The 22,095-nt window shown below is 39.1% G+C and overlaps 1 protein-coding gene across 9 annotated transcripts in view; it reads right to left on the bottom strand.

Moving 5' to 3' along the window:
* FGD4 (FYVE, RhoGEF and PH domain containing 4) overlaps positions 1 to 22,095 on the bottom strand; it is a 207,153-nt gene that overhangs the window by 5,683 nt on the left and 179,375 nt on the right. For all 9 annotated transcript variants that reach the window (XM_034646145.1, XM_034646144.1, XM_034646149.1 and 6 more), the window contains 8 exons: positions 19,740 to 19,798; positions 19,261 to 19,407; positions 13,356 to 13,528; positions 9,391 to 9,421; positions 9,068 to 9,160; positions 8,623 to 8,748; positions 4,140 to 4,280; positions 1,392 to 1,532 (listed from right to left, as the gene is read on the bottom strand). In XM_034646145.1, coding sequence (XP_034502036.1) covers positions 1,392 to 1,532; positions 4,140 to 4,280; positions 8,623 to 8,748; positions 9,068 to 9,160; positions 9,391 to 9,421; positions 13,356 to 13,528; positions 19,261 to 19,407; positions 19,740 to 19,798 — 911 coding nt within the window. The remainder of the gene's footprint in view (positions 1 to 1,391; positions 1,533 to 4,139; positions 4,281 to 8,622; positions 8,749 to 9,067; positions 9,161 to 9,390; positions 9,422 to 13,355; positions 13,529 to 19,260; positions 19,408 to 19,739; positions 19,799 to 22,095) is intronic.

Raw genomic sequence — 22,095 nt, 5'->3', positions numbered from 1 at the left:
GAGATGTATTAGCCTGCTATCCATGGCCCTTTGTGATCTGGCTCTCACTAAACTCTTTACCTATCAATGTTCGACACAGACTCATGCTGTGAGCTCTCTGCGGACAGAGATGGGGATCCAGTGCTTAGCATACTGCCTGGACATGAGCTCAACACATTCAGTGCTGGCTGAACGAATTAGTGAATGAGAGCAGACACCTAAATCAGCTGGGATTCACAGACCCTACACCCCACCCCCTCTCTCTGTGACGGAGTCCATTTAGCTCTTCATGCAGATGAAAAGGGAAAAGAATAGTTATCTTACTGTATAAAACCAGCAAATGTTAATGATGATTTGATTACCAAACACAGTTTTACTTGGTGATCCATTCATTCATGCATCATTTTATTTATGGACAAGAAAAGGGAAGAGGAAAAACAATGAAATAGAAGACAATATTATACGTTGGTATTTTAAGTTTCTTTCTTTCTTTCTTTCTTTCTTTTTTTTAGATTTTATTTATTTATTTGACAGAGAGAGCACAAGCAGGGGGAGCATCAGAGGGAGAGGGAGAAGCAGGCTTCCCCCTGAGCAGGGAGGCAGATGCGGGACTTGATCCCAGGATCCTGGGATCATGACCTGAGCCAAAGGCAGAGGCTTAACGGACTGAGCCACTCAGGCACCCCTAAGTTTATTTCTAAAATAAAATTTCACCAACCCTTAATGTAGATACAGGCTAAAATACAACAGGTACATTTAAGATTTTATCTTTTTCCCGGTGAACGCAGGTGTTTTTCAAGCACCACACAATCCACAGTGCCTGGTGCTGCTCTGGTTAGAAGCAACGCCTGCATGTCTGTTGCTCCCACAGACTGAGGTCCAATCCACGCATACATGACTCTCAAAAACTTGTTACTGGACAATGAAAACCCGGGGTTGATTTAAATTCCCCTTCTTCTCAAATTCTTTTCTTCTTTAGGTATCTATCCATTCAGGAAAAAAAAAACCCCAAACCTATAATAATTATTTCCCTCTTCAAACAGGCTCTTTCTCCTCCTTGCTTCTCCCTTGCTTCACTCCTGCTTCCCATGCCCCTTCTTAATCCAAATCATCCTTTCTCCTATCACTGAATAGGAATGAGAGGAGAGAAGAAGGCAAATGATGCACGGGGTGAAGAAACTAGGGGCTATATCTTAAAAAAAAAACAGTTTAAAAAAATAAAAATCAGTTTAAATAAATTTGAATTTTAGTAACTAATTATTTTTCAATTGTAATGAAAGACAATGCAACTGTCTGAGCTCTCTTGTTCTGCAGAGGAGTAATGGAAGGATTTTGAGTTCAGTGTCTATTTGCCACCCCCCCTGCAACTGCCCCACGACCTCTGTCCCTTCAGAAAGACGCAGTTTAGATACCTGGGGGGCACCATACATATACAGCACAAGAGGGTCCTGTTTGGGGATCACACACCAAGCTTTCTGCCAAGGTTTTGACTTCTCCATATACTGAAGAAAGCTGCACACTATGCTGTTTCCAGATACTTCTGCCGATTCAATCTAGAAAAATATAATGGAAAAAGAGTGAGAGAGAGAGAACACAAAATGAACCAGGTAGAGAAGTAACTCACCTTAAGGGAATATTCATAAAGTACAATATATTCATATAAAATATCTCTTGGGAATGTCCAGAAAGGGTTCATCGGCCAATGATTATTTAAATACTCATCTAGATCTTTCATGAGCCAGGGAAAATATTTAAGTGAATTTTAACTCTTTGTAGTACCAGGCCTCAAATTTAAATAAAGTTAAACATTTACTGGGTGCTTGCTAGGCAGGTGCTTTTCTTAGTCCACTATGTGTATTATTTTATTTTATCCTCATACTGACACTAAGAAGATACCACATTCATTATCTATGAGGTTCAGAGATGAAGTAACTCTCTCCAGATCACACATTTAGGAACTGGCATGCTAGGCATTTGGGTCTGGATCCAGAGCTTTTAACCACAATCTATACCAGCTTCAACTGCAATAGCAAAAAGGCAAATACCGACCAGCAATCTTTGTCCTGGAACCTGAGAGAATTTAAAAGTTTTTAAAACTGCAACAAGTCTTTGTAGATTTTACAGTTTTCTGCTTAGTCTCCTGATAGAGATTATCTATCTATCTATCTATCTATCTATCTATCTATCTATCTATCTCTGGTCAAAAAGGGAACAAAACCATTTGACTAAATGATAGATATTATTATACACATTATGGGAAGCAAGTGGTTTGCTTCTATTTTCGATTGCTCTAATCCTTAGGGTAGAGCTACTCAATGCCATCCACTGAACAGTACTGGTTCAGACTGCTTTGCTACCCATTCAAGATAAAGCACAGAAAGTAAGAGTAAGCACTTGGAAATTTTTAGAGCAACTGGGCTTTGTGATGACACGCAACCAACATGATTATGTATTTTACAAAAATATTGAGCTGTGGTGGTTTGGAAATAAAACTGGCCCTTCATCAGAGACGGTTTAAGAAGCACTGGTTGGCAAGCTAGGGCCCACCACCCCACCACCTGTTTTTGTATGGCCTATGAGCTATTAGAATAGTTTTTATAGATGAACATTTAAAATCAATTTGGTGTCAGCAAACACTAACTCTGGACTCCAATTAAACAAATTGCTATCTCCCCTACCCACACAGAATTCCAGTCTTATTACCATATTATAAAAAATTATACTAAGTTATTACTGAATTTTGAATTTTGTCAAAACATTGTGAGAACATTTTCTTTCTTGGTATAGGAGTAATATTCTCAGTTTTTCCTCTTTGCCTGCAAAGATTAAAATAGTTTCTCTCTGACCCTTTACAGGAAAAGTTTGTTGACCCTTGGTCTAGAGCACACAACAAACTCGTTGGCATGCAGCCAGTTTCAAATATATATGTATGTGTGTGTGCATGTGCACATATATACTCTCTCCTATTGCTGGACCTCACATTATATATTTATTTGATTAAAAGTGTTAACCTGGTAATTTGTCCCCCAAGTATAGGTTTTTTTAAGAAAACTACCTAGAGTTTTTTTTTTTTTTATTTCATAGATACAGACTGAAATTCATCCCTTAACACAAGTTATTTGACTCATTATAGTATGCCAGTTTCATCAGTTGCTGCGTTTAAGTCTTGAGGCTGTGTTCCTGGGAGCCAATGAAATGTGTCTCCACCTTCCCTGCCAGAGAAAGCGCATTTTGATCTGCCTACAAGCAACATATATACCCCAGGAGAATTCAGTTATACTTTGAGCTTCTCAGCCTATACTTTAAGCTTCAATGGATGCTGAAGTTTAGGATTCTTTTTCAGTGAACAGAAATGACCTTGGTATGCTTACACTGTATAGATGCTCAATAAATGCTTATTTATTCTTAATAAACCATGAAAATTCTTAATAAACCAAGTATGTCTCTGGCTTTAGATACACAGAATTCTGATCATGAGCCCATTCTTCACAGACTTTCCAGGTTATGTCGAACTTTCTGCCGCAACAAAGGCCTTATTACGTAATTTATTCCTTATGTTAATGTCTTTGAGTGTAAAACTCATTTCAGATACAAGCTGCATTATAGTTCCCAGGCTCGGGAGGTTCTGACTTTAGTCTAAAAACATGAGTCAAATTCATGTGCAAGACATTTCAATAATATTTCAATGCAGTTACCAGATTACTGTCACTGGCTATTAAATGATGCTTTTAATGCAAGAAGTTGGTAGACATTTTCGGGTAATAAATACTTCAATATGAATTTTAATAATTTCAGGCAGTGGTTTTTGAAGCCAATATGATAAAACTGACAGAAAAGCTTTCGTATTAAAAAATATAAGTCGGGCATTAGAACAAACAAGTAATACTCTAATATTTGACTATAGCCACCTTCACAAAACCAGCGTATTTCACTCTCAAATGCATGTTGATTAAAATACAGCACTTGTTCCCCTTCTTTCTACACAACTGACTATGATCCCCAAATTCAGCAGGATAGGACATGAATCTTGTTTGTTCTTCAAACTGTTAAATAGTAAGAGAGATAACAAGACATGCTGTTTGTATTCTTCAGGGTTAAAAGACAATTCTATATTCCTCGCATAAAAATTTAAAAGTTATCAAACATTTAGTATTCCATACCTCTAAAATTCCTTTTCTTTTTTTTTCTTCACTGTCCGTGAATCCACTTATTATTTGATAACAGTCTTTACAAACTTTGTTTAATTTTCCACCATCGTACTCAAGTTGAGCTTTGTAATCAGAACACTTCCAACAAACCACCTTAAATTTAAAAAAAGTGAATAATCATAAAGATTTGAGCAATAATCACAGCAATAATAAATAAGAAGGAGTTAAGTATTCAACACAAACTTAAACTAGACTAAGAATACCCTATGAACATTAGGATACCTGTATCCTAATGGAGTATATACCATGGTATTATAATTCTGTTGATTACGGGTTCTCCTTGTTCACCCTTGTCTTGCTCACTCTTAAAGGCAAGAGATTTCAAGGCTTGGTCCAGACGTTTACCCTTCATGCTTCTGGATGTTTCATCAATACACTCCCAAAATGAACTAATGACCTTGATTTTCCCTGCCCTCAGATCTCTCCTGACTCACCGCACCCCTCCCAACCTGTTCCCTTCTAGTGCTCCCTATTGCAGAAAATAGCACAGCCATCTAACCAGTCAAAGCAAGTCAGAAACCTAGGAGTCATCATCTTCAAAACCTCCCTCCACATCACCCCACAGAGTCACCACATTACAGAGTCCTGATCATTTTATGTCCTAGATATTTTTCAATCTGTCTATTTTTCTACATCTTCCTTCCAAGTCCAACCCATCAATGTTGTAATTTGGACTATTATAGTCTCATGACTGGTCCTTGTAGCATGCTTACTGGAATTCTTACTGGAGCCTTCTCTAGCCTCTGTTTTTACATCCCTCCAAGCTATTTTCCAAACAGCACCAGATGCTGTTTTATACATGCTAATCTGATAGGTTCCTCCTCTATTTAAAATCCTTACAGTTTACCCTTTGCTCTTAGATAAAGAACAGATTCTTCCCCATGGCCTACAACATGCTATATAATCTGCCCCTCTTCCTCTCTGTGTCCCCTATGACACTGACTTCTTAGAGCCCCTGAGGTGCTATACTCCATTCCTCTCTCATCTCTGCTTCAGTGAATTAACTCTTGTTCATCCTTCAGATGTTGACTCAAATCTCACTTCCTCAAGGAAGACTCCTCCAACTTCCAGAATAGAGCACTGTCTCTTGTCACCTAGGCTACTGAAGTTCCCTTACATTTCTTGATGCACTGATGAGTTTTTAATCATATACTCGTGTGATTATTCAGAGTTTATGTTTGTAACCCTCACTAGGCTGTAAGTTCTGTGAGAGATTGTCCTTATTTATTTTGCTCATAAGGCACCCAATGAACATATACAAAATGCCAGTAAATGAATGAGTACAATGCAAATGCATGCTATTTCTTAGCATTTTGTTTTCTGATTATTATAGGATAATTGTTAGGGAAAAAACCTTCCAGTTTAAAAAATTATCTTCTTGGCCATAGCAACTTCTTACTAGATGTCTCCTGAGGCAAAGGAAACAAAAGCAAAAATAAACCACTGGGACTTCATCAAAATAAAAACCTTCTGCACAGTGAAGGAAACAATCAAAAAAAACTAAAGGCAACTGACTGAATGCGAGAAGATATTTGGAAACGACATATCTGTTAAAGGATTCGTATCCAAAATGTATAAAACTTCTAAAACTCAATGCCACAAAAAATGAATAATCCAATTAAAAAATGGACAGAAGACATGAACAGACATTTCTCCAAAGAAGATATACAGATGGCCAATGGACACATGAAAAGGTGCTCAACGTCACTCATTATCAGGGAAACACAAATCAATATGGAGGTTCCTCAAAAAGTTAAAAATAGAAGTACCCTCTGACCCAGCAATTGCACTACTAGGTATTTACCAAAGATAACGGAATGCTAATTCAGATACATGCACCCAATGTTTATAGCAGCATTATCTACAATAGCCAAACTATGGAAAGAGCCCAAACATCCACTGACTGATGAACGGATAAAGAAGATGTAGTGTGTACACACACACACACACACACGGCATATTTCTCAGCCATCAAAAAGAATGAAATCTTGCCATTTGCAATGACATGGAGCTAGAGAATATTATTCTAAGCAAAAGAAGTCAGTTAGAGAAAGACAAATACCATTATTTCACTCATATGTGAAATTTAAGAAACAAAACAAATGAGCATAGGGGGAAAAAAAAAGAGGGCCACAACAAGAAACAGACTCTTAACTATAAAGAAAAAACTGATCGTTACCAGTGGGGAGGGGGGGGAGGTACTAAATAGGTGATGGCGATCAAGGAGGGCACTTGCTGTAGTGAGCCCTGGGTGCTATATGTAAGTGCTGAGTCACCATATTGTGTACCTGAAACTAATATGACACTGTACATTAACTGGAATTTGAATAAAATCTGTAAAAAATAAAAAAATAAAAATAAATAAAAAATTATCTAGTTGCTTCTAGAAGCATGTTTTTCCCAATTTGTAGTAAAGCATTAATGAACATACAAATATTAGTAAAACTTTTAGTTTAGGTTCACAGCATATAAATTCATGATAAAGAACTATTCATTGTTTTCTCATAATTACAATGAAATTACTGTAGGATTTGGAATTAGACATGCCTGCATCTGTACATTCACATCAGCTACTATCTTATTTATTTTCAAATCATAGTATAGTATTTTGGTAGTCCACGTTCAAACAGTTTTGTTTGTTTACTGAAGGTGAGTCTATCAGTCAATACCTAAAATCGTTTCAAACAAACTCAATGACAGATCAAAAAGTCCTACCCTCAGGGAGAAAAAAAGTTGTTTGCAATCAAATTGAATTTAACCACAAAACTGCTTCACTGAGAGAAAACTCAGGGTAAAAATGGAAGAACAAATCTGCAATAAGAGAATAATCTAAAAGAACTATCAATAAGAATTGTTTTGCATGTTAGCATACTACTAATATATTAAATCACAGCACTACAATGCCTACCCTTCTCTGTTTACTTATTGCTTTTTAGAAGAAAGTATGTCACCTTCAACTTGGTTTATAAGGCCATCCAAAACCTGCTGTTATCTCTCTCCTGCTTCATTTCGTGCTTTGTTCCTCCTCACCTTTTCTTTTTCTTTTTCTTTTTTAAAGATTTTATTTATTTATTGGACAGAGATAGAGACAGCCAGCGAGAGAGGGAACACAAGCAGGGGGAGTGGGAGAGGAAGAAGCAGGCTCCCAGCAGAAGAGCCTGATGTGGGGCTCGATCCCATAACGCCGGGATCACGCCCTGAGCCGAAGGCAGACGCTTAACCGCTGTGCCACCCAGGCGCCCCCCTCCTCACCTTTTCTATATGAAACAACTCAAATCACTGAAAGCCTGTCACCTGCCTTCTCTGGCTGGAGGTGTTGAATTTTGTGAGAACAATCCTTGCCAGTAAATGGACTGTGTGTCCCTTTACATATATAATCATAAACCTCTCATGGGCACAGAGCACTCCACACCTGCTCCTTGGGGAGGCTCACTCCCCTGCCCAGAGACAACTATTTCATACTGCGCCCTCTTTCTTGAATTTCCCCCATCTCTCCAACCCTTCCCCCTTTACTTTCAGCTGATGACTCTTCCTCATACTTCAATGACAACATAGTTATCATCATACTGAAAATTTCCTACCATAAAATCAAAAACACACCCACATTTGCACCCATCATTTCCTTTTTCCTTTTTTGTTATAATGGAGGGAAGTTTCCCTCTCCCATTAGAAGTCTTAAATTCCATCTCGGTTTCTCAAGGACGTCAACTCGTTTGGTTATTATTCACCTCTAACTACTTCTTACGCCACAGTTCCGCATGCTCACTGGGCTCCTGCCTCATGACATCTGGCATCTCAAGAGCAGACCCAATTTTCTCCTATCTCAGGGCTTCTGACATACAGAGCCACTGAATGCCTTTCCCACCTCCCTTTAGGCATCAGCTTAAATATCGACCCTTCAGATAGGTCTTCATTTTTCTTTTCTTTCTTCTTAATTTTTTTTTAATAGGGGGAGAGGGAGGGGCAGAGGGAGCCCGACAGGGGGCTCCATCTCACAACCCCGAGATCATGACCTGACCCCAAATCAAGAGTCGGACGCTTAACTAACTGAGCCACCCAGGCGCCCCAGGTCTTCATTTTTCTAAGTAAAATTGATTTCAAGTCCTCCTCCATTAACATTATTCTCCATTCTAACTTCTTCATTGCCTCCTTATTGTTTTTATAGTAATTTGAAATGCTTATTTGTCTATTTACTTGACTTTTGTTATTTTCTCCATTAGAATGTAAGCTAGGTGAAGAAGGGTATCATTTTGTTTATCGAATTTTTTCCAGGACCCAGCACAGTGCTTTACACATAGCTGTCATCAAAATAAGTTTATCAATTAGGTGGTTTATTTACTGAATGATTATTTTCCCCTCCTTTTCAAACTTGATGATTATACATCACTTACCTAGTTACTAACAACCTTCATGATCATTAAGAAATCTCACTTACATGTCCACATGCTCGGCAATGATGCCTTCTTCTTGTCAGTGCATTGAAGGACTCTTTGCATTTCATACACATTGTTACTTCATTATCTCGGATCCATCTTGGAGCTCTTTTCCCTAGTTCAGCAGTCTAAAATGGATTCAATTTTAATAGAAAACGCTGTCATTTCCATCTATTTATTTACTTATTTACTAATTTATTAAAAAGGACTTTGAAAACACTGCTCATATCATCCTATGAAACTCATGACCTAGGAAAAGAAATAGAAGGTTTAAAGAAGTTTAAGCAGCATAAAAAGGCACTCACTATTGCATTCATGTAAGAAAGAATGAGATTCTGTCTAAATAGCCAGTTCTGACATTGCAAAGAGAGAAGGCAAGATAGAAAATGATTAGACAGATCTGCAACTGCAAAGAGAAAAGAACTTGAAGACTTTATTTCAACTTACAGAAACCTCTGAGTGCATGTCGTTATCCTTTGCAATTGCATTTCTGAAGGTCTCATGCCTCTGATGGAAAGCATCAATGGTCTGTTGAAGAGCCTAAAATATAAACGAGATTCAAAGCACACATTAAAATACTACATGCAGATTAAGGAAAATGCTTTATTGAACAACATCTATGATGTAAGAATGGTCTTAAAAATTAAATGACCTTGTTCTGATGACAAATATTCTATGACAGATTTTATTCTATCTATTCTATGTGCACGTTTGAGTACACATACAAAGGTTACCAAAAAACAAAAATAAAAAACAGAAATATGGTTTACCTTGATCCATTCTTCTTTGTCTTGCTCAGAACTAAAACAAAACAAAATTCAAGTGAGTACAGAGCAAAGTAATGAGTTTATCTCATGAATAAAACTATGGTTTAATGCTGTTTCAACTTTCTGGAAAATTCAGGGATGTCTAGGGAGGAGTTACATAAAAATTAAACAGAACTGCTGGCAACTGAACAAATTAATTCTTTTTTTTCTTTAAGGAAAGGGGGAGAGACAGAGGGAGAGAAAGAATTTTATTTATCCACACTGGGCGTGGAGCCTGACTTGGGGCTCAATCTCACGACCCTGAGATCATGACCTGAGCTGAAATCAAGAGTCAGATGCTTAACCAACTGAGCTACCCAGGCACCCCTGAACAAATAAATTCTTAAACAGAGTTTTATTTTTTTTAATTTTTAAAAAAGATCTTAGTCATCTGAGAGAGAGTGAACAAGCATGGGAGGGCGGAGAGGGAGAAGCAGACTCCCTGAGCAGAGAGCCCAATTTGGGGTTCAATCCTATGACCTGGAGATCACGACCTGAGAAGAAATGTATATGCTTAACCACCTGAGCCACCCAGGTGCCCCTTAAACAGAGTTTTTGGTACACATAACTTTTGACCAGGATAGTTACATTTAGCTTCCATTAATATATTGCCCTGATGTTAATTAAGTTTAACAACCATCATCTAGCTCAATATTTTAGGTAACTGTGATTTAGCACTGTACCAGATACACAACTAGTCTTCCAATTCACCTTTACAAAAACACAGGAGGCTTTTGAAGGCTACTAGTCACAACCTATCTTAGAAAAGATTACGATTATCCTCTAGAATCTAAAATATCTTTGTAAGGCTTTAGGGAGCTATTTCACATTTCCTTTGATAAACAATTTTGCTAGAAAGCTTTAGGAAATACCGTACTTAAATTATTAAAGATAAAGCAAAGCAAACATTTTAGATGCTTGTAGGAAGGAAGTTTCACAGATTAATGGACTCATTCCAGTATTTAATAATTTTCTGTTGGGAAAAAGTTTTCTTGACTATAGTCAAGTCTTCTATTTTCCTACTGAGGCAAATTTTCTTTATTTCATCTCCCTTGTAGGTAGCTTATACAGCCGGCTGCTGTCACAGAGTCTATTAGGAAAGTCCCCATTAGTAGATTCTGGACAGAGCTAGATCTCCAAGCTGGAGGATTTTGAAGAATGCCAAAAGAGTGGGCTCTCTTTGTTTGCATGTGTTTGGTAGGCTAGGGTTAAGCGTGAGTTCCAGCCTGAACCTCACATGCCTCGCTCCCACAGGCATCACATACGCGTGGTGCTGGCCAGAGCTGTGCTCCTGTGACATCATCCATCTTTCCAGCAAATTTATTCTTGAGCATGTGCCAAGAATGCTGCTGGAATCTGTGCCTGTCAAATGGAAGATTCTGCTTATTGTCCACCTGGGGATCCTTGGACCAAGAGCCTGAGTGTGGGGGGGTTCAATCTTGCCCCTCAAAAGAGACTTCTCTCTACTGCAGGGCCCTGCCTCGATAAAACCAGTTCCATTGCTCTGGAATCACAGCTATTTCCCAGTTGTTTCTAGCCTTTTAAATGCAAAGAAACTTGACAAGTCTTTAATGCTTTTTGTTTTACTGCCTCGTCATGGCAGATTTTTTTACTCCTCTAATTTACTTATTACTATGTTTTTAAAAATTAATTTAGCAATATATAAAACCATTACATAAAAACAAGACAAAATACTTAATATTATTTTAAATATGAAAGAGGAAACAGAGTGTAAAAGGTCAGTCTTAAGGCTGACTCATTTAGCAAGAAAAGCAGAACCCTTTTTTTCCCAGGTGGATTTGGAAGTGAATGATCTTTAAATATCTCCAAATATATACCCAACTTTGGGCTCATGTAATCACCGTAACACGCTAATGTTCTGAGACTTCCAATGTTTGTCCTTATTCTTGTAAGAATCATACACTAGATGAAAAGTAATCACTTAATTCAGCTTTTCTTTTCTTTTTTTTTTTTTTAAAGATTTTATTTATTTATTTGACAGAGAGAGAGAGACAGCCAGCGAGAGAGGGAACACAAGCAGGGGGAGTGGGAGAGGAAGAAGCAGGCTCCCAGCAGAGAAGCCTGATGTGGGGCTCGATCCCAGAATGCTGGGGTCACGTCCTGAGCCGAAGGCAGACGCCCAACGACTGCACCACCCAGCGCCCCATAATTCAGCTTTTCAATTCACCATATAATTAGAAATATAACTGCAGCAATGAGATTAGGGAAATAAGAAATTTAAGGTAAAATGACTGTGTTTTCAATACCAACTGAAATGTATCCAATACTGCATATTGGAACTCTACGAAGTGATTACTGCTTTTACGTAAGAAAATTCCTCATGCATCAGCCCTATTCCTGAAGGGAAAACAGGCCAACCTGCATGGCTGGAGTGTCCATTTAGGGAACCCCCAAAACCTTGATCATCTCTCTTTTGCTGCTTCAACACCTCTCTCAGGTTTGCAAATTTGGAAGTATGCTGGATTTCAGAGCAGCAATGTCTTCATTCATCTGCAATGAAGACTTCTCTGATGGTCAGAACTATTGATGAGAACTCTCTATTGCCAGAACCATTCACTCAGTGAGTCAAGTACTGAGTGAGGACTCAGGTCAGGAGCCTCTGAGCACAGCATAATACATTCTTCCCTCGGATTTGGTGGTTGGGGCCCAAAATCCCACCATAAGGTAGGAAAACTATGCCATTCAAAGCCAAGTCCTCTACACTTTTAACTTATACTCGAAATGCCACCTTCTAATCCTTAGAGCAGTCCCCAGGCAGCTCCCTAAGTAATGGAAGCTTCAGTATAGATTTTCTGTGGGAAATCAAAGGGCTACTTCTTCAAACTGTACCAGCCTGCCGTATCTCCCGTAACTGTAATTTCACCAATTCCCTGGGCACAGATTCCTGCTAAAATGATTTATTCTCTTTTAAAAGTCTGAACTTCAAACTTTTATGCAGTCACTAAGTACAAATATCCAGGATGAATTCACCTGAGCAACCAGAACCATATGCTATTGGTGCAAGAGAACAAAAAGGAACAGAAGCGCTCTCTGAGTCTCCAGATTCTAGGGTATCAGAACCATCAGAGTCAGGATTGGTACTTAACCCTCTGATCTGTGACCTTCTGAAGGTTCCCAAATTGCACCATGATATGCCTTTGTAGGATAAACGGAGGGCAGTCTTCTAAGGCAGATATTTCAAAACATGACAGCACTCTATCTTCCAGAGGTTCACCCCAGAGGTAGATTATGAGCCACTGCAGTGGTTCTCATGGTTTTTTCTTTCCAAACATGGTTTATGTTAAGCAGATGGATGCCAGAACCCCAGCCCTTCTTTCCAACTCAACAAAGCTTGTATGAAGAACCATCCCTTCCAGAAGTCCTGGTTTCCAGAAGCCATTATAACCCCAAATGGCCCCCTTCCTGTATCCCCCAACTTTGGCAGGAGAATCATTACCTTTTCTACTCTGCCTCCTCTGAAAATCCTTTCCATCAAAGTGTCAATAAGTCACATGAATGCAGAGCCACTGAAGGACTGACAGTTAATGCTTCAACATTTAGCATGGTATAGTAAGCATCAACAAACATCGTGCACCAAAACGAAGGGTGGAGGGAGGAGGAACCCTTTCCTACGAGACTCCAAACTCTGGCTCGAACGCAGCCACTTCACTCTCTGAGCACCTTGCAAATCTAAGAGTCAATTTAATTTACTGAATTCTTACTGTCTGAAAACCACTCTCCAGGCACTCCGAAGGAATCAAAAGGGATAACATGATTCCTGCCTTTAAGAGATTCTGTTTCTTTACTTAGGTCTCATCAGATTCCCAGAGGTCTATAGTATTCACGTGGGAAAGATCCTCAGAATTATTCTGTGCTACGACTCATTCTGATGCTTTCGGAAAGCTGTGTGATAGGAAGGCTTCTCTCACCTGGCTTGCAGCTCTAGCGTTCTCTCCTTCCCAGATACCTGGAAAGTGTGCGGATATTCTTCATTGTGAGTCTCCACGATTTTCATTCCATCAATGCCAACCCTCGTTCGAACCGTGAATTTAGAGCCCACCAAGCTGAATCTTGGTACACAGTATAGCAACATGTTGTTGAACTGCAAGGACACAGTGCACACATCAGTAAATAGGAAAACAGAGAAGACAGAAGGAAGCAACCGGTATTACAAGCAGCCCTAGACAAAAATTCCAAGAAATTTCCAGGGAATATTGTACCCTCTATGTGAGCAAGATTATTTAAATATTATATTGAGATTTTATGCTTGTATCAAAATTACCTTATTTTAACACTTACATTTCCCTTTATTGGTTCATAATATTTTATAGACATTTAAGTAAACATTTTGTACTATGAAAAAAATTAGTTCAATTAAGTTCAGCAACAATTTATTAAGGACTTTCCATATACCAGGAATTGAAGTTCTCAACCATATAAGCTAAAGCCCTTAGGCAAGAACATTTCTAATTGTTGTGTCTTACAAAGCAAGTCTACAATAGCTAGTTAGAGGAAATGAGTATTATTTAACGATTATTTCTGCCAGTGTGTTTAATATTAAGTTAAAGAAAAAACCCCAAGTTATTAGTTAAGAACATGTGGGGTTAGCACACTAAACCCTATGTAAAAACTAATTTATTGGTCTACATCTTAAGAATTTGTCATGTATGGATAGAAAAGTCATCTATTTTATTAAGTTTTTAAAGATCTTTACCAGATCTTTTAAAATGAAGGACTTTATTTTGAAACTGAATCAAAGTATGTATAATGCCCCATTTCTAGTCAACAATGAACAATGCCTGCTAATCAGGACCGAACAATAAGTTTGGGGAGACATTTAATTCATGTTTGAACATCTTGAAACATGCCAAAGGAGGAAAGGCTAAATACTTAGGTTAATTTGTAGGCAGATTCCTAAAGAGGGCCCATACTTTTCTTCTTTTTTCCTATTTATTGTTTCTGGCACTGCTTCTAGAATTACATATAATTTTCAAAGACAAGAACAACTGGGGACTTAAACTCTGTGCACTATGAAACCTCTCATGTCTCGGGATTATTATCTATAAAAGTCACAGGCTGTTCAGAGGATTAAATGAAGAAAAATGTCCTGTTTTGCCAGGTTCCATTTGGCTCCACCGAGCCATCAAAACAAGGGATGGGGATGGATTTTTAAAACATTTCAACCGGTTTATGTGACACTGCCCATTGTACTCATTCTGAAAGCACATTTCTTATCAGTTGTTCTTTGTACGTTATTTTGCAAGTTCCTGTAACCAGCGTCATGAATTTCATTTCCACATTGGATAACGTAGAAATGAAAGGGTACTAAAAATACACTTTAGCAGACTCACCCCAGCACCACATTTCACATTTACATTTCTAGAAGAGAACCCTAATGACCTATCATCAACTGTCCACGGTGTTCTAAGTGTGGCACTCCCCAGCCTCATTACAGTACACAGGATTCAGGGATTTGAAAACACTCTGAAAGGCTCTCATCACAATCCCGCTTAAGGCAAGCACTTGTGGCTGACTGTTCCTGTTAACATTTTTTCCCTATCTTGTGTGAAGGCCTTCTCAGAAGGGGATTTGGTCAAGGTTGTGAGTGGTGCAGCAGGAGCTGCAGAGAAGCCACTAACACGCACAAGGCTCAACTTTCTCTCTTTTTAAAAGATTTATTTATTTGACAGAGACAGAGAGAGAGCAAGCGAGCAGGGGCAGAGGGAGAGAGAATCCCAAGCAGGCTCCATGCCCAGCACGGAGCCTGACATCAGGCTCCATCTCACGACCTTGAGATCATGACCTGAGCCAAAATCAAGAATCGAACACTTAACCAACTGAGCCACCCAGGCGCCCCAAGGCTCAACTTTCAAGACGGCAACCACTACCTCATGTTTCTGCAAACTGAGTGACAAATGTAATGTTACAGCGTAAAATTTCTGAGTTATCTGATATGCGTACTCAAGTTCACTTTATAAAGTTCAGCAAAGTCTTGTTATTTTATAGAAACATAGTCCATAAATATGGAAGGTCTAGGCATTTGTTTTTTGTGGTGACACTCATACAAGATGACAGACTATCTTATAAATGATGTTTCCTTTCCATTTTATGCTCGCAGGATTACACTTCCCCAATTACACAGGCTTCCTAAGTGGGACCTTACATTCTAAACTGTCAATAACTATTTATTAACCTTATCTAATTCATATCACAATCTAATGCTAGTCAATAAATACCCTTTTTCTTCTTCCTAGAGGTCAAAGTCAGAGCACAAGGACATAAAATATTGTTTACAAAGCAGTAGATGCCCTCTGTTCCTTCTGTGAACCTTGCTGCTGTGGCAAAAGCCAGCATCACCTTCCATGTGGGTTTCCGCCGGTACTCAAAGGGGAAGTCAGAGCAACTGGCACACCAAGTAGGTGGCTTTCCCTCTCAGTGAGGGACACTGCGTTTTACCCATGGCCAGAAGTAGTTACGGACATGTGATCTCTGGCTGGTGGGGCAAGCTCTCAAAGTGCTAAGCTAGAAGCCAGCCTTGATTTTATTAAAAGCACAGGGAGAGTCCCCCTTCCTGATCTCCGGTGGTCCTACTGCTTATTTCAAGGGTCTTGAAATATTTGAGTGAAACAATTCAATGTCATGTTTCACCAGACACAGTTTCATTAAAGTTTGTTTTGAAGTTCGTAAAAGTACATGGCTGGAGAAAATTTCCAGTGCCTGCTCTGTATTCAAAGTTTAAATGAGTCAAATGGGAAAAAAACTGAAATCTGTCAAGCTATAACAAAATAAAGATCAGAACAACAAAGGGCCAAGAATAAAACCTCTTGGGTCATTCTATGGGATAATTTGGTGATTTTTTTAACTTTCAGATGTCAGGTGTGTGATTTTTTAAATTTAGTCAACAGAGTATCCTGTAGTAATAGAAAAAAGCATGGTGCGGAGGCAAGCAAATGAGCAAACACATGAAGCTCAGCTGAAAGCAGAAATCAGATTCTACATGCGATTTGGCTCTTTAGAGAAATGTAAGATCGCCAGAGTAGGATACAGAAAACTATCCCTCATTTTCTTCCTAGAGACAGAGAAAAATAAAAATGGCACTTCTCAGGTTTCCATGTACAAAAACCCAAGATGCTCTACAGGAAGAAAAGGGTGTTGTGAAGAATGTGTGACAAGGACAGTGCAGGGGGTGGAGGTGAGTGGCGCGCTGGGATTACTAGAATGGACCTACAGAAATGCTTCTAAGATGGTCTTCACAAGACGAATGCGGCTTTCCAATAACTCCTGCTCTACGACTCCGTTCTCCTGGGAGGCAATGGCAAGAGAGGTTTGATAGCTTACAATCACTGGAACAAGATGGGTCCTTTCTTCAAAGTCACTACAGCTGTATTCCCCAAAGGCTCTTTGCCATCTGTCCTCCAAAGAGCTGCTTAATTTGGCTCTGCAACAAGGTATTCAACCATAAACTATCTCCAGAATAATTCTCAAATGTGAAGATTAAACCCAGGCAATTGGTTAGACACAGAGCTAGAAGCTTAACTATTGAAACTGTAATATAATCCAGGAGAGGGGAAAGGAGCATTACCTAAGCACCTGAATGAAGGGGAAAGGCAAAGGTAGATGTTAACTCCCATGCATTCTGCCCAAAATAGTATATTAAGCATGTCTTTTTAATCTGTATTTATGACACTTTGACATCTTGGGGCTTTGCTGACAATGGAGGGACCTGTCCCTCTTAGGGTTACTCACTTCCTCGAAGTCGTAAATGACTCACCTGCATGCACGCCTTTCATATAGAAAGCAACCCATCCAGAGCCTACCCACCACTGCCTCCTTTCTTGAGCTCTTACTGGGCCAGTATTCCCCTGCTCTCACCCCCCAGGGCCAGGTACCAGACAACAGCCCCCAAAGGCCCCATAGCCTGATGGAATTATTTAAACTAGCAAATCCCAAGCCCGTTTATGCTGCCTTGCCCATTCCTTCTCACTGAACAGACAATAAAAGCTCTTGTTCACATTTTCTGCTTGCTCCATCTGCCCCTTATGGACCCGGCTGCTTTCTCAGGTAACCCCCATGGTATGGCATGCCTCTCCTTCTGGGAATCTGTGAGTCTAATGATGTTTTTCATGGCAACTCTCTCCTGATCTGGTGGCCTTACCATACCCTGATAACAAAACCTAGATTTCAAAATAAATAGACCTCTGAACCCTGAGAGGACATCACAATCCTTGCTTTACATTTTTAGCTCTCTATATAAACTCTGAGAGATGAAGTACTTTCGTTGAGCTCAAATGAAGATTTTTAGAGCATCTATAAATTTTTTAAAGTTATTGAGATGTAATTCATATAACATAAAATTTACCCTTTTAAAATGTACACTTTGTGGTTTTTAATATAGCTGTAAATTGTGCAATCATCATTTCTATCTGATTCCAGAAAATTTCATGTCTCCAAATGGAAACCCTGTGTCCATTTCCTTTCCCCAGCAGCCCCAGGTAACCACTGCTTCCATCCCGCCCCTCTGCATCTGTCTAGTCTGGACATTGCATATAAATGACATCACACAGTATGGGCTTTTGTGAATGGCTCTTTCACTTGTCACAGTGCTTCCAAAGTTCATCCATGTAGCATGTATCAATATTCTCTTTTTTATTGCCATATAACATTCCACTGCATAGATATACCACTATATCCATATGTCCAAATATTTTGCCAATTATGAATAATTCTGTGGTAAACACCCATAAACATGTTTGTGGAGACATGTGTTTTCAATTTCCTTGAGTTACACAAACTTGGGAGAACAGCTGAGTAAATATGGTGACCAAATGTTCTTTTTGAAAAATGAGAGATACTAAACACCCCTATGCATGATATTTAGTTCCTGTTAAGTTTTCCTTCCAAAGGAGGCTGTAACCAGAAAATGAAAACCTGTAAGCCCCCAATTAAACTCATACTACGGCTGGTGACATGACTGCCCTGCAGCACAAAGTCAGACGTGAGTCACATGCTGAGAATGTATTGTGTGCCAGGCACTGGGCAGCCTCATGACCAACGTGTCTCTGTTTCTGTGACTCTAATAACAATCCTAACAATAGCTAACATTTACTGAGCTATTACTCAGTGTTAGCTTATTGTTACTCCATGTTAACTATTACTGTGATTATTATTATACCAACAGATACAGAAAGGGACTGGAATTAACAGAGACTAAAAACATAATGGCCTGCATGCCCCCGGAAGAGCTCTTACATCTGAGATAAGCCCCAGACTAAATGTCATTTCCAGGAAGTAAAGGAAAGGACAGGGACCTACTCCAGTGAAAAGGAACTATAAGGCAAACTCACGTACTTTTCACAGAGATATTTTAGGCACAAGCTTCACAACCTTGAGTATACATTTCCTCAAACTGGAAAGATCAAAAGTAGTGACCAGAGCGGATTAGGAAGAAAACTCCGGTCAGCAAATGGTACCCATTACTAGCCTATAAGAATGAAAGGAAGGAGTGAATCTGAAACAAGGAAAATTTGAGAAAACATATCATACCTCCCCCCCACCCCACACTGATAGCTAAGATCATCACGGACAGGTTACATTGCCTGCCGTTGTGTGCTAGTACGCAGAAAAATATTTTTAAAATACTTGAAGATTTGTGTCCTTGAAAGAACAAGTTTTAGTTACTAAGGATATTCCCTTTTGTAGAATCCTAACAGTGTTGACCAAACCAGGTTAGACAGAATTGCTTTGGTGAGCAAGAAAACACCCTACTTTTCCAAGATGTACAGAACAACATTTATGAATTATTCTTCTGTGACCGGCTCACACTATAATACTCACTAAGAAAAGGTAGCGTTCTTGTGCCGATGTGTTCCGAGCAGCTAGTTTGAGGATCTGTCCCTCTTTTATTAGTTCATTTGAAGGATTTACAATGTCTTCTTCCTCTCCCAACATTTCATAAATCTCTAAGAGTTTCTTTAGGTTCTCCTAGGAAATTAAAGCAAAACACAGCAAGACCAAATAAAGGGAGATTTTACTTTGGTGGCTTTAATAATAAAATGACCTTAGCTAAAATCTGGATAATTCAGAAGGGACTGGGACTAAGCATAAATTTGGTATAAAATGTGTCAGTTATGAGCAAATTGAAACCTGGGAGAAGAGGGGAGGGAATTATCCCACATAACACTAAACATTTAATAAAGAATCTTTTTTGTTCACCTGTATCTATTTATTTTGGTCCACACCTGCAGGTAACATTAGGCTATGTTATTGACAATTATCTAACTAGAAGATTCCCATCTCCTTTGAAAATCACTTACCATTTTTCTTATTGCACTATTAGAATGGCTTGCTGCTGTAGATATAATTTCAAGTGATTCTAAATGGGAAAAAAGAAAATTAAATGTATTTTGTTGTTCCTGTGCTACTAGATAGGTGAATAACCTATACTACAATAAGAAGAAATCTGAGACCGACAACCACATCTGACACCAAAAGTAGGGGCAATTTCCATTTACAAAACAGATACTTTAACAAGTTCACTTGTAAGTATGTTACTTGGAACATGAAGGGCATTTCCTTGTAAATGGATGACATATATGGATGACCTACATACAACTATACAGATGACCTATATAATGGACCTTCAAAATTAACAAATACGTGTACACTAGATTGGCACGAGGCACTTGGCCAGACGCTTTCATATATATGATGTCTCTTCATTCTTACATAACCTTGAATGGAGAGTCTGTTAGCTAGCTCCACTTGGCAGGTGAAACAAATGGCAAGTGATGTGGCCTGGTTAAGGTCATACAACTACGAAACTGTAAGGCCACAGTGGGACCTACGTCTTCTGAGTCAAAGCTCTACAACAATTCAGCAGGAAAACTATTTTATGAGATTTATGAGCAAATTAACCACCAAGCATAACCAACTTTCTTTGGGAAAACACACTCAGAGTTCTAGTCTTGGTCAGTAAAGGGGAATCCTCTGATGCCAGTGCTGATGGAAGCTTTTGTTGCTGGGCAGGTGGTGGGAGAGATGCGGTTGGGAACTGCTGGTATGGGCAAGGGAGGCTCTGGCACTGCTGGTGAAGAGCTGTGGAGGCTGAGGCCTCCTGCTGCATCAACCCCAGGGAATGCCCTCAATCCTAGATCATGACCTGCTCTTTCTTTTCTATCTTATGAATACTGGCCTGATTAATTCTGTTACTGCTACAACCTCATTAATTCTAGACCAAATTCTCTGTCTTCTCTGTTCCACGGCTGAACAGAATGCACTTTTGTTGCTTTCTCTTCTCCTTTGGGTCTCTAAAAGCACCTCTGTGATTTCCTTAAAATTTTAGTTTAAGGAGTAACGGGCAACCAAAGAGAGTAATAAAATATCCAACAGTGTTGCTAACTTTCTCATGGCTGACACTGCCACCCTAGGGTAAGTCCAAGCCTTGGAGTATAGAAGAAACTGAATGTTTATTTAGATTTTGAAGGAGCAACCCAATTGGGGCAATTCTGTGCATTCCCTTCAGGAGACAAAATAAAATAACTTGGGGTCAGCAGTTTGAGGAGTAGCAGTGGTGACCCCACCTGAAGTCCTACCACTAGAGTTCTGCCACCAAAACCAACCACACAGCCCAGATGAATGGGAAGTGGGCATGAAGTGGAAAGTGGAAGAAGTCAAGTCAGGATAATTCAAAACCATAAAGCGGGAGAGGGAAGAAGAGAAGTTCCTGTGGTCATTGACTCACTTGGATGGTGGGAGAAATGTAACAGAGAAAGTCTTTGTTCAAAAAAAAAAAAAGACCCAGGCTGCCAAGACCAAAGATTGTATTCTGTGTTCCTCATCTCTTACCAGGGTACACTTATAATAAAAACAAGAAATTATTAGCAAAGTACCAATGTTTCAAGACTGTACAGCAGCATTGTTAGTTCTTGACACGAAGCCATTTCTATCCCTTAAATTTGTATTCTTCCCTTCAGTTACTTGATTCATTTTTTTTAATTAAAACAATTTTTTTAAAGTAAGCTATACACCCAAAGTGGGACTTGAACTCATGACCCCTAGATCAAGAGTCACATGTTCTTTTGGCGAGGCCAGCCAGCCGCCCCCTTTTAAACTTCTTTTTTTTTTTTAAAGTAAGCTATACACCCAATGAGGGGCTTAAACGTATGACCCTTAGATCAAGAGTCATATGCTTTGATTTTTTAAAAAGTACATGAGAAAGCTAAAAGTATTGAAACTCCTGAGCCTTCAAAAAACCCATTCGTTAGGATCTAATGAAAAAAACAAAAGGCAACTACAAGAATAGGAATAAAGTTTTCCTGGGAAAATCTTAACTGCCACTAAAAGCATCATTTTCTCTTCTTTTCGGGTAGGTAGAACCAACTTTGCTTAGGTTATTTTTACATAGTAAATGTCATTTTAGCTTTCTTGGTATGCATCAACCCATCTAATTAGCCAGCAGCACCAGTAATTCTGAATGGTTGTATTCTTCCTGTGAGAAGGTAATTGTGTATTGCTATTCCAGATGTCCCTAAGACTATAGTTTCAGATTCCCGAGTTAATGATTAAAGTGAAATCAGCATGAGAAATGTGATTGGCATTGCTCTAAACCTGTGATTTGGGCTCAGAAGTGCTTGCCTAGTTGAGATGTTGATGACAACTCCCAGTGAGGTT

Source organism: Ailuropoda melanoleuca, chromosome 16 (assembly GCF_002007445.2).
Source record: "Ailuropoda melanoleuca isolate Jingjing chromosome 16, ASM200744v2, whole genome shotgun sequence".
In the NCBI taxonomy this organism is placed as follows: Eukaryota; Metazoa; Chordata; class Mammalia; order Carnivora; family Ursidae; genus Ailuropoda; species Ailuropoda melanoleuca.
This window is presented reverse-complemented; position numbering and strand designations above follow the sequence as displayed.